Consider the following 12,535-nt stretch of genomic DNA (forward strand, 5'->3'; position numbering starts at 1 on the left):
CTCTACTTTCCAGACATGATTTTCAGTAAGCTTTATTTATGTTGTTTGGGAAAAGGATAATTAATGCTCAGGAAATAGCTTTTGACTTAATTTTCTGAACTCTGCCTAAGTAAATTTTCCCCCTTTCATATGAGAAGTATGTGAGGGTGAAGAGAAGTTCCTTTTGGGAGCTTAAAATTAAAGACCTTTGGGACTTCCCTGGTGGTCCAGTGGTTAAGAATCTGCCTTCCAGTGCAGGGGATGCAGGTTCGATCCCTGGTCGGGGAACTAAGATCCTACATGCCGCGGGACAACTAAGCCCACATGCTGCAACTACTGAGCATGCGAGCCACGACTAGATAGCGCATGTGCCGCAATTACAGAGCCCACGTACTCTGGAGCCCATGCGCCACACCTGAGCCGGCATGCCACAACTAGAGAAAAGCCCCTGCACTGCAATGAAGAGCCTTCACGCTGCAGTGAAAGATCCCGTATGTTGCAACAAAGATCCCATGTGCTGCAACTAAGACCCAACACAGCCAAAAATAAATAAATAAATATAAAAAAATTAAAGACCTTCCCTTAGATAGTTTGAGTACTTAGGCTTTGATTTTCTGTAATAACCATGAGTAACTTACTATGAAAACATTGAAGGTCTTAAGTCACTAAACTGTTCTTGTCTGCTTCTGGGATGCCACTGTGGTCTGGACAAGAATTCAGTGAGCATTCAGTATCATGGGAAGCGCCTAGGCTGAAGCACTTCTTACTCTGTTGCTTAGCACACTACAGTCTTGCGCACCACCAGACTGTGAGCTCTGGGAAGTGTGAAGGCGGGGACTTTCTTTTGCTCACCATCGTAGCCCCAGCACACAGCAGAAGTATGTGAGCCAGTAAGAGTGTAGATGAGGAATCATAATCAGATTGGTTATTTCTGATGAAATGGTTTTAAAATTGTGGATATCATTAGGGGATTACTAATGTATTTTTGCATATTGCAGTACACATATATTTGATTTCTGGAATGGCTTGCCTGAGGAAAATCTAAAATGTGATACTTCTGATACATTCACCAAACCAGGAAGTAATTTCTTTTGTCACAAAAAGATCATTTGCATGTGTAAAAAAAGATTATTTAAAATAGCAAGGTACTTTAGTATGTTTATAAAATGATTGAGTTGTAAATTCAGGAAATTAGTAAATTTTCAGAAAGGTACATCTTAGAATGTAAGGAACAGCTGAATAAATCTTATTGCCAGTGATCATATGTTGATTATTTTTGGTGGGTGGATATTAGTGGATTGATTACCTCTAACTTTCTTCTTGTTACCACATTTTATAAAAATATAAGAAAAAATTATAGGAGGCAAAATTAAATCATTTAATTATGTGAAGCACCTTACTTTTGGAAAGGTGTGTGTGCTTCCAAAATCTTTTGGAAAGTTTTTTCGGGGAGGGTTGGAATTTGAAAGTAATAGCTAAAATCCAATATTTGAATAATATATGGTTGTTAGTTAGCTTTCTAACCTCTTACTTTAAATCTGTGTTGTTTAATATGGTAGCCATTAGCCATATGTGGCTACTTTTATTTAAATTTAATTTAAATGAAATAAAATTAAAAATTAAGTTCTTCAGTTGCAGTAGCCATATTTCAAGTGCTCAGTAGCCACACAGAAGCATGTGGCCAGAGGCTACTGTGTTGTATAGTGCAGATAGGGAACATTTCCTTCCATCATCAGAGAAAGTATTATTGGACAGCACTGTTTTAAATTAATGAAAATTGCTAAGAGATTTCACCAAATTTTATATCCTGAAAATTGTAGAATAGAGTGGCAAGAAATTGAAAACCTTTTCTGTTGGCATTCCTTTTTTAAAATTTAATTAATTAATTAATTAATTAATTAATTTATTTTTGGCTGTGTTGGGTCTTCATTGCTGCACATGGGGTTTCTCTAGTTGCAGCGACTGGGGGTACTCTTTGTTGCGGTGCATGGGCTTCTCATTGCGGTGGCTTCTCTTGTTGTGGAGCACGGGCTCTAGGCACGTGGGCTTCAGTAGTTGTGGCATGCAGGCTCAGTAGTTGCAGCTCGCGGGCTCTAGAGTGCAGGCTCAGTAGTTGTGGCGCACGGGCTTAGTTGCTTCGTGGCATGTGGGATCTTCCCGGTCCAGGGTTCGAACCCATGTCCCCTGCATTGGCAGGCAGATTCTTAACCACTCTGCCACCAGGGAAGTCCCTCTGTTGGCATTCTTGTGTTAAACTCTCTAGTAAGAGAGAGAGGGAGATGACTTTTTAATTATGGAGTTCTTGTTCTGTTCATATTTGATGTCAATTATAGCCAGGCCAGGCAGGGACTATTATTCCCATTTTACAGAGGAGATCAGACCTAGGGAGTATTTTCCTCATTTTACAGAGGAGACCAAACCTGTAAGTGGAGCAACTATAATTTGAACCCAGGTTTGTCTGACTTTAAATAGTATACTTTTTGTTTTTGTTTTGGACCTCAGGGGTAGTGTTGAGTTGATCATAATCTCCCAGTTCATTGTCACCAGTCATCAAGGACTTTTTTCCTCTCATTCACAGGCAACCATTTTAATATGTTTGATGTATCTTTTTGTTTGTTTCTGCAAAATACATATTGTAGCATCAAATTCATGATTTTTACATTTGCATAGAGGGTATTATGTATCTAATGTGAGATTTTCCCACTCTACAATGCTATTTGATGATTTAAGCACCCAGCCTTCTTTTTTGTAAATTTTGTGAGGAATTCTTTGTAAATGGTGTTAGACTTTTTGGCTTTTGTCATTAGAGAAGTCTGAAAGAATCCACCGCCTCCCCTCCCCACCCCCCTTGCTCAGGGAATATTGATAGGATTATTTGTCCCCGAATGATGTATATAATTTTAAAAATTTAATCCTTGAATATTTACTGAATATTTACCACAAGTCAGTTACTGGCCAGGGGAGTATAGCAGTGAACAAAACAGACAAAAGTCCTTGCCTACACACAGGTTACAAAATAGATAACAAGTAAAATACATAGCATAATATTTTGAAAACCATAAATCAGGGGAAAAGGATAGAGAATGCCAGGTGTGAGTAGAGCTGTATTTTAAATAGGAAGGACAGAAAAGTCCTCGCTGAGAAATTGACATTTGGGTAAAGATTTGAAAGAGATGAAGGAACAACCCATGAAAATACTGAGGGGAAAAGCATTTCAGGCAAAGGGAACAGTGAGCATGGTAGCCTTCAGGTAGGGGTGGGGATACACTTGATAAATTTGACCTCCTGGAAAAGAGATCCGTGTGGGTGGAAAGATGGGGTGGGGGTCCAAGAGGTATAGGGTTAGGTCCTGGGGCCTTGAAGGATAGTAAGGGATGATGCCAGGTGCCAGTCACACCTTAAAGGCCCATATGCAGTCAGTCTTAGGAATTTAAATTTGAATTTAACTGTAAAATGCAGCTCACAAGCGACCCTAAAGCTCCTTCCATTCCAGCTTGTCCAGCGTTCCTTCTCTTGTGTCTGGAATCCTCTCCTCCCCCTCATCCTTCATCTTTGATGTTTTCCCTGACCTTTTCTGTCTGTTTTATTTGCACCTCCATCCCTGTTCCTATCTTAGTCTGTACTTACAGAATGGCCATCGTATCATGTTTACTGTTTTATGCCTTCAGCCAGGAGCTCCTTAAGGATGAGGACGATGTATATAATTTTTTATGGGTTACTTTTGTTTTCTTCTTCACCATTAGGAGGTCAGTGATTACTTCTAACAAATAGTGGTGTATGGGAGCATTGTGGTTGCTGTTTTTTTTTCTTTAACTTGAAATTTTTATTGAGCTAATTGTAGATTCACATACAGTTGTAAGAAATAATACAGAAAAAAAGACAAAAAATGAAAAAAAAAAAAAGCAGTGCTATCCTTTTGTATACTTTGTCCAGGTGCAGCTGCTTTTTATGCTTCTGATTTATATGTAGGCTGGAAAGGGGGATAGACAAGCTGTTAGAATTATGTCAAGTAAGAGGGAAAGCATGAGGCATTCTCTTGTGAATGTAATAATACATGAACTTTAGCATGTGGACTTTATTTTAGTTGCCTTTTTGCTTAATTTTTTAGTATGTGTTTCAGATACTGAAGTTATTATATAACTGACTTCTGTGTAAGTGATATAATATAGTATTTCTTTTTCTTTAAGCAAATTGAATTTTTCATACAAATGCTGTTGAAAGTAATGAAATGATTTATGTGTATGCTTTGTTTTAGGTTGTTTCACGAAGAAATCCAGAGGATGTCCAGGAGGTAACATGTTTATCCATATGAAAATTTTATTTTATGTATTTGACAAAAATTTACTTAAATGCTTTATTGAGGAAACAATTATTTGTATGTCAGTTTTTGTATTTGTATGTTTATCTGGAGATTGTCTGCAATTCATTAAACAATAGCTGAAGTGTCTTATTTCAGACCTATTAAGTACATGTTAAGTTTCAGTAGGTGTTAAGTTATATAAATAAGAATTTCAGGAATTATAGTGCCGTTTAATAATGTGATAATTTTTCTGATAACTACAACTCATAAGATTTCAGTATCAGTTAAGGGCCCCTCTTTACCTATTTCAAAATCATGATGCCTGTTTGGTTTTTTAAAAAAAAAAAAGAGAAAGTATTTGGTAACTAGTATTAATTTTAAAGATCATAATAATAAATTATGTGTTTCATATATTTTTATACTGAGTTGGCATGTTGGAAAACTGCTTTGGGTGTAGATGTTTCTTTTTAAAATTTTGTAGTTTTTTTACAGACTATTTCCCTCTTTCTAAAATAACAGCTTGTTATATTTTTGCTTAAAACTGTGGAATTCTCTATTTATAATTACTTTATCCTTGTTATATATCCTTTAGGAATCCTAACTGAGGAGTTAGCTTTTTTTTTTTAACATTTTAAAATTTACTTTCATTTTGGTCCTTGCTTATTTACAGTAGGATTAGAAGAGCATATATATATATATATATATTTTTTTTTTTTCTTCCTACTAAAGTGTTTAAAACAGATGTTGTAAATTGGCAGTCTTGATTCTGCAAGTTATTTTTTTAATTGCATTTTAATGTCTTCAGGTGAGCTATATGCTATCTATTTAGCCACAAGCCCCACTACTCCTTACTGTACATACCTGGCTTGATTCATAGATTTAAGTTGATTGTTTGCTACCGGTTGGTTTGAATTTGTGACACATGTTTAGATAATATTTTAACTTTTATATATTACCATTACTTGCTATATCTGATCTGATACTTGTTTTTGTCCTGTTGTTAAAAAAAAGTTCAATAAAAGACACATTTTAAAACGATTTCATACTTTTTCCTTAGGGGTTTTAAGATATCTCACCCCACCCCCCACCAATAGCCAGGAAGAGAATATGGTAATATTGTTATTTAGGAAGAAAAGGCTATATCTATATCTATGTCTAGATCTGTATCTATATATCTCTATCCTTTCAAAATGGCAGTGAAAATAACTTATACCTTTGATTGATAAAGTACTCTTTCTACTTAAGTGTCAGTTGAGTAGTATGAACTATTCCTTAGAATTCTATTAATTATGTTGAATTAATAGTCAATACCAGGCTATTCTGCTTTTGAAAATTTACAACTCTGTTAGGATTGAAAATGGGTTGTGTTTCCATTGAGTACATTGTCTGATTGCTGTGCTGTAGTTTGTAGCTTGATGTTCCCCTTTTCCAGGGAGAATCCTGAACCAACCTATCCATGAACATACTCTCTGCCATTTCCTTAATCCTTTTTTGGGGAAATCTCTTTTATAATAACAACTGTTGGTGAACCATTCATCAGAAAACTCTTGTAAGTGTCCTTTAGTTAGACGATTGCATGGTCCTTTGTTAGAAATGGAATAAAATTTTGAAAAGAATGTCTTCTGTCTAGCTTGCTTCTTGAAGTATAAATATCCTTGAAGTTATAGCAACATTTTTTGGTTTCCCACGTATTTCATTTAAACATTGGAATTCTTATTTAGGAGAGGAATTTTACCACCTAGAATTTGTTTCTGTTTCCTTTCTTTTCACTTTCTTTCTCTGTTTACAAATTCATTTAGTTATTGCTTAGAATTTAGTCATGCTTCACAAGTGCTATTGAAGATCAGTAGATGTACTGCTTGTCTAAGCAAGTATAGGGCTAATAATATGGTATCCTTATAAAAGTGGAGAAATTTAGCTCTTTTTTACACACACACACACACACCCCTTGGTGCATGCTACCAGATAGCTCTGTTTTCTTCCTAAGGATGCCAAAACACTCACATAGAGTAAATAATTTAAAATTATCCAGGATAGTTTTTTCTTTTTATCTTTTAAAAATTCCCTCTAAATTTTTATTTATTAAGAGCAGCGTGGGTGAATCTTAAGGGGGATAGCAGTAGTTAATGTGGCTTCTTGTTCAGTAGATTCTCTAGAGCAGGGGTCCCCAACGCCCCGGGCCACGGACTGGTACTGATCCGTGGTCTGTTAGGAACTGGACCGCACAGCAGAAGGTGAGTGGCAGGCGAGTGAGCAAAGCTTCATCTGCCGCTCCCCATTGCTCGCGTTACTACATGAAACGCCCCCCATGCCTCCCCCTCCCTCCCCACCGCAGTCCATGGAAAAAGTGTCTTCCATGAAACTGGTCCCTGGTGCCAAAAAGGTTGGGGACCACTGCTCTGAACACTTGCAGAAGGTAAAGAAAAAGATGGAGATGTGTGCCCTCCTCCCCCCACCTTTAAAAAAAAAAGTAACCTATAGCTCTGTTTCTCTCTAGGTAGTAAATTTCACTGGGGAAATGTGGGAAATGAGAACCAAAATAGAACTTTCTATGTATCATGTCAGAAATCTCTAACGTTGAAGTCATTTCATAAATAAAATAGTTTTAGAAAAGCTACTTGAGCACATTCTGAAATGTGTCAAGGGAAAGAAAAGGTTCTTCAAAAGGGGAGGAAAGAAAATTTGTAAGCAGATAGTATGGTAGTGATGTTGCAGGAAAAGATGATCCAGCTAGTTTTAAATACTATATGAGAGTAAAAAGGACAGAGTTAATTGAATTGAGTGGTTTTGTAAAAGATCTAAAGTTTTTTTGGTATCGTTAAGAGAAATCATCTGAAAAGAAAGCATTTGTTTTATGTAAAAAGTATTTAAGGCAGTGTTTTTAATGAAAATTAAGCTTTTATTAAATTTGTAGTCTATTATGATTGTCACTGAATTAATATTTAATTGAGGAATTTTATTCAGAGTAACTATAATAAATAGGAAATTTCTGCAGGGTTGGTTCTGCAGAATAATAGCTGTTAATATAACTTTTTTTTTTCCTGATAGGAAAGAATTGATTATTAGAAAAAATGTGTTTTGCATGTATCTTTTGGGCCTTTGTATAGTCCAGTTATAGACATCCATACTTGCTGATGTAATGGACGTGTGCTTTCGTTCACATTTACATTTTGAAGATTTCTAGAAATGTCCAAGCTCAAAAGGAGTAAGAAGAAAAGGAGGCAGTAGATGGTGACATTTTTGGGATGCTTTGATTTCCTGCCTTTTTTGAAGGTTTATATTTGCTCTTAGGTATTTCACTTCTACAGTCTTAGAGTCCAGAATAAGGAATATATGAGTGAGTAACTTAGGGCATGGTGAAGAAACACAGATTCTCTAATTTTGGCTATGACAGACTATCTACTGGTTTATATGCCATGGTATTATTATTCTTATTGTGATTCAATTGTTAACTTTTGCCCTTTAAGTTACTCTGACTTTATCTGAAAATGACCCTAACTAGAATATAAATTTTATCTGCAGATTTAATTGTTTCCATGAGCTTCAGTCTTTTGAATAGCTCTCGTGTCTAGATTATAATGGCTTTAAGGATTGCATTTCCGTTATGTAAGATTACTGTCATGACGACTTCGCTGGTGGCGCAGTGGTTGAGAATCCACCTGCCGATGCAGGCACAGGTTCGAGCCCTGGTCCGGGAAGATCCCACATGCCTCAGAGCAACTAAACCCGTGCGTCACAACTATTGAGCCTGTGCTCTAGAGCCCGCGAGCCACAACTGCTGAGCCCGCGTGCTACAACTACTGAGGCCCATGCACCTAGAGCCCGTGCTCTGCAACAAGAGAAGCCACCTCAGTGAGAAGCCCGCGCACTGCAACGAAGGGTAGTCCCCACTCGCCGCAACTAGAGAAAGCCCGCGTGCGGCAACAAAGACCTAACACAGACAAAAAAAAAAAAAAAAAAAGATTACTGTCATGAGCTCACCACCCATTTCCCCCTTAAGCCCTTGGCAAATGTGGTAACACCATAATTTGATCTATTTAAAAAATATAAAAATAACACTATTTTCCCATGACAAAATTATGTTAATGTATCAAAATTAGAAACTACAGAGAAGCAAGATATGAAAATTAAAATCACTTGTAATCTCACTGTCCTGAGACCTTTTACTTTTCGAGTGTTGGTTTGGCTCTCTCAGTTAGTTCCTCTTACTCTGTCTTTTACTGGAACTGTTGATTTTCTGCTGTCAGCATTTGTCTTGTTTACTTCCATTTAAAATAAAATCTCTTCTTCCATCCAGGTGTCCTGTGTCATGGCATAGCTGAGCTTCTTAAATACTTACTTTGTGCTTGGTTTCTTCCTTACTTCTGGCTGACCCCCATCATTCAGTTGTTAGATTCCTCATCTTGTTACAAATGCTGAGAAATGTTTTCTGAGTGGTTACCACCTCTCTCCCGATGACTCCCCAGTTAATACATCTTGTTTAGTTTTTGCTCTTGAACTCCAAACCTGTCTTTTCTATTGGACAACTCCAATTAAATGCCTCACATGCACCTAAATAAAATATGTCTAAAATTGAACTTCGTTCTTATCTCAAAACAGCTTTTTCTCCTTTCCTCTTTACCTTAGGGAATAACACTACCATTTATCCAGTTGCAAAAGCCAAAATTTTAGTAGTTATATTTGGCATCTCACTCTCCTTTTAAATACTTCATTCCCAACCACTTCTCTCTCTCTTTTTTTTTTTTTTTGTTCTAGCTATTATGTCCCTTCAGTATGCCCACCTAAGTCAGTACTTTGTGTAGGTGCTCCTTCCATGATACGCTTGGGCTACTGTTTTAAGCATTTATCATGCTGTCTTGTGATGTAGTTATTGTGTTGGCTTATTCTTCCTAATTCGACAGGGAACTCTTTAAAGGAGGGACTTGGTTTCTCATTTCTTCATCCTTTGTGCCAACACAGTGCCTAGCATAACGTAGGCTCGTGAAAATATTTGTTTTGATGACTATTTTTATTGTCAAGTAAGTGAATAAAAGGAAGGATCAGGAGGAAGGAGTTTGTTTAAATTAATTCATATTATAGTCTGACTAGTCTCCTAGGATTAAAAGCAAATCTCCTACATTAAAGCAAGACACTTAGTACTCATGGTAGAATTTTTGATAGTATGGCAGAGTTTAGTGAAGAATTTCTTATATACAGGAGTAGATTTTTTGACAAGTCTCTTAAATCACACTTGATTACCTCTTTGGCCTAAGATTTGCTTATTAGCATTATGCTATTGAGTTTGTTAGAAGTGAAATAATTAGGTTTTTCAGAAGTAAAGGCCCCAATATACCAGGTAATGGAATTTAAAACTCAGTTTTACCCTATTTTGTGGCAACTGAGGGGCTGAATCAGCGACATCAAGGCCATGTGTCAAATTCTTTTTATTAAGGGTTTTTTCTTTCTAATTTAATCTAAAGTTGACAATAATTTAAACTAATGAAGGTAAACTTTTACATGTTATATAATCTAAATGATTGTTATTTTGTTTTTTGAAATACCCTAATTTTAGTGGTATTCTGACCAGGATTTACCTTGCCTCCAGAAATCTTGTTACTATTTTTATTGAGGTTTATGAAATGCAAAAGTTTAGGTTAATTATTTGCTATAAGGCCATTTTTTTCAGTGTTTTTCAGATTATTCTTTTAGGGAAGTGCTGAGTATGTTTTTTATGTTTAAAAATTGTCTAAACTACTTTGTGTTTATAAACATGCTGTTTTTGAGATGAATATATATTTTGACATCTAACTCGTTTCCAGGGTAATAGTAATTAATGTTTGAAGAGGTTAAGTGACATTTTATGTAGTGTAAACCTTTTTTGTACCAGGTTGATATTTTTCTAGCATGAAGAAAATAGTACTTGTTTAAAATGAAATTTAAAAACCCAATCAGAACAGTTTGAGGAAGAATTGCTGCTTTATATTTTTAAATCAAATATTATTAGTTAATTTTAGACAGTTAACCATATTGGTTAGAACATGTATGTTTTTCTTTGCATGACAATTTTGAGCACTTTAATAAAAAGATTATTTGTTGTTCAGATATCTATGGTTTCACTGTGAGTTACACATTTAATTATCTTCTCTCTTTAGATAATTGTATGGAAGAGATATAGTGACTTTAAGAAACTACACAAAGAACTATGGCAAATTCACAAAAACTTATTCCGACGTTCAGAATTGTTTCCTCCATTTGCTAAAGGAATAGTGTTTGGTAAGTGATTATTTTGAAATTGTGATTTTTAAAAATGATGATTAGCTAATTGTGTATATATACTGAACACTGAAACACTGTACCATGAAGTCAGAAGCCCCTTATTAAGATAATTCCTATCATGCCTCAAGCAATTGAAGTTTTTTCATGTTCCTTTTTTTTTTTAAGATAGGAGATTCCTATTTTATTTCTCCAGTGACATATTTGCTATGAATATAAATTAAAGACCTGCTTGCACACCAAAGCCAAGTCCTTTAGGTGGTTCAGTCAAAGAGGTAAGACCTCTGGCTGGCTCACATGAGAATCATCTGCTCCTTGGCCCAGGTTTTGGGATTTTGCCAGCTTTGGGTTCATCAGTAATTTCTTCAATATCCTTAAGTGTCAGATCCTCATAGTAGTTGTCATTTATTTGAATCATTGGTGCATTTACACAGGCCCCTAAACGTTCCACTTCTATAAGAGTGAAAAGTTTGTCAGGTGTAGTCTCCCCAACCTTTATTCCAAGCTTTTTCTGAGTGGTCTCCAGTATGCTGTCAGAATTTCGAAGCATGCAAGGTATAGTAGTGCAGACTTGAATATGATACTTTCAACTGACTTTCTATTATACATTGTATAAAAAGTTGCTACTTCATATACTCTCATTGGAGGTATTTATAAAACTTCTTCAGCCTTGTTCATAGCAGAGATGGGCAGCCATCCATTCTGTCTTTGGCTAAATCCAGGACTGGAAGCACAGCTGCTGCTTTATGCCCTTCTGGGTAGTTTTTTACAATGGCCTCTATCTGCTTATAGTTTTCTGGTGTGAAATCAAATGGAGTATCTGGGTTATTCTCAGGAGTATCTCTCTGCACAAATAAGGCTCCTCCAGCTCCATTCTGCACAGCTGTCTTATGCAAATTCCTTATATGTCTTCCCCACTGGGCGGTGAGGCAGGCTGCGTGGGCCCGGGTGCCACGGAGAGGAACATGGCAGGCCAAACTGCAGGCCTTTCAGGTCTCCTGTTTTTTCATGTTCTTGCTGTGGTTTTGTTAACTCAGAATGCATTTACTCTTTTCTTTCATGAAAAAACAGCACCAGAACAACAACTCAAACTCTAACCAATGAAGCAAATAGAAAAACCCTGTAGGAACATGAGGTGACATTGAATTATTCTGATACAGTTGTCCCTTGGTGTCTGTGGGGGATTGGTTCCAGGACCTCCTGTGGATACCAGAATCTGTGGATGCTCAAGTCCCTTATATAAAATGGTGTTGTGCAGTCAGCCCTCTGGATCTGCAGGTTCTGTATCTATGGATTCAACCAACTGTGGATCGGCACCTCATATAAGTGAAATCATACAGTGTTTGTCCTTTTGTGACTGGCTCATTTCACTTAGCATAATTTCTCAAGATTCACCTATGTTGTATCAATAGCATGTGTCAAAATTTCCTTCTTGTGTCTGAATATAGTCCATTGTGTGTGTAGATACCATTTTGTTTATTTTTTCATCCATCAGTGAACGCTTGGATTGCTTTTACCTTTTGGCTATTAAAAATAATACTGCTGTGAACATGGGTGTACACATATCAGTTCAATTCCTGCTTTTAATTCTTTTGGGTATATACCGAAAGTGGAATCATAACGGTAATTTTATTTTTAATTTTTTGAGGAACCACCATATTGTTTTCCATAGTGGCTGCTCTATTTTACATTTGCACTAGCTGTGCATAAGGGTTCCAGTTTCTCTTCCTCCTTGCCAACACTTGTTATTTTCTGTTATTTTGATACCTTGGTGTTCCTTTTTTTGCCTTCGTTTTCACATACTTAGTTTACTTTTTCTTTTTTTTTTTTTTGCGGTACGCGGGCCTCTCACTGTTGTGGCCTCTCCCATTGTGGAGCACAGGCTCCAGATGTGCAGGCTCAGCGGCCATGGCTCACGGGCCCAGCCGCTCCGTGGCATGTGGGATCTTCCCAGACCGGGGCACGAACCCGTGTCCCCTGCATCGGCAGGTGGACTCTCAACCA

The 12,535-nt window shown here is 36.7% G+C and overlaps 1 protein-coding gene and 1 pseudogene across 5 annotated transcripts in view; one reads left to right on the forward strand and one right to left on the reverse strand.

Annotated features, from left to right (window-relative positions):
- The window catches only part of RPS6KC1 (ribosomal protein S6 kinase C1), a gene marked incomplete at both ends in the record, with an annotated part of 199,113 nt that overhangs the window by 15,245 nt on the left and 171,333 nt on the right, over positions 1-12,535 (forward strand). For 3 of the 4 annotated variants that reach the window (XM_079724834.1, XM_079724836.1, XM_079724837.1), the window contains 2 exons: positions 4,235-4,270; positions 10,411-10,531. In XM_079724834.1, coding sequence (XP_079580960.1) covers positions 4,235-4,270; positions 10,411-10,531 — 157 coding nt within the window. The remainder of the gene's footprint in view (positions 1-4,234; positions 4,271-10,410; positions 10,532-12,535) is intronic. The other variant, XM_079724835.1, reaches the window with a different exon arrangement.
- LOC307048726 (NADH dehydrogenase [ubiquinone] flavoprotein 2, mitochondrial-like) lies at positions 10,752-11,498 on the reverse strand (annotated as a pseudogene). The gene has a single exon. The product of its transcript is annotated as an NADH dehydrogenase [ubiquinone] flavoprotein 2, mitochondrial-like (transcript).

Source organism: Hyperoodon ampullatus (genome assembly GCF_949752795.1).
Source record: "Hyperoodon ampullatus genome assembly, chromosome: 2".
Lineage (NCBI taxonomy): Eukaryota > Metazoa > Chordata > Mammalia > Artiodactyla > Ziphiidae > Hyperoodon > Hyperoodon ampullatus.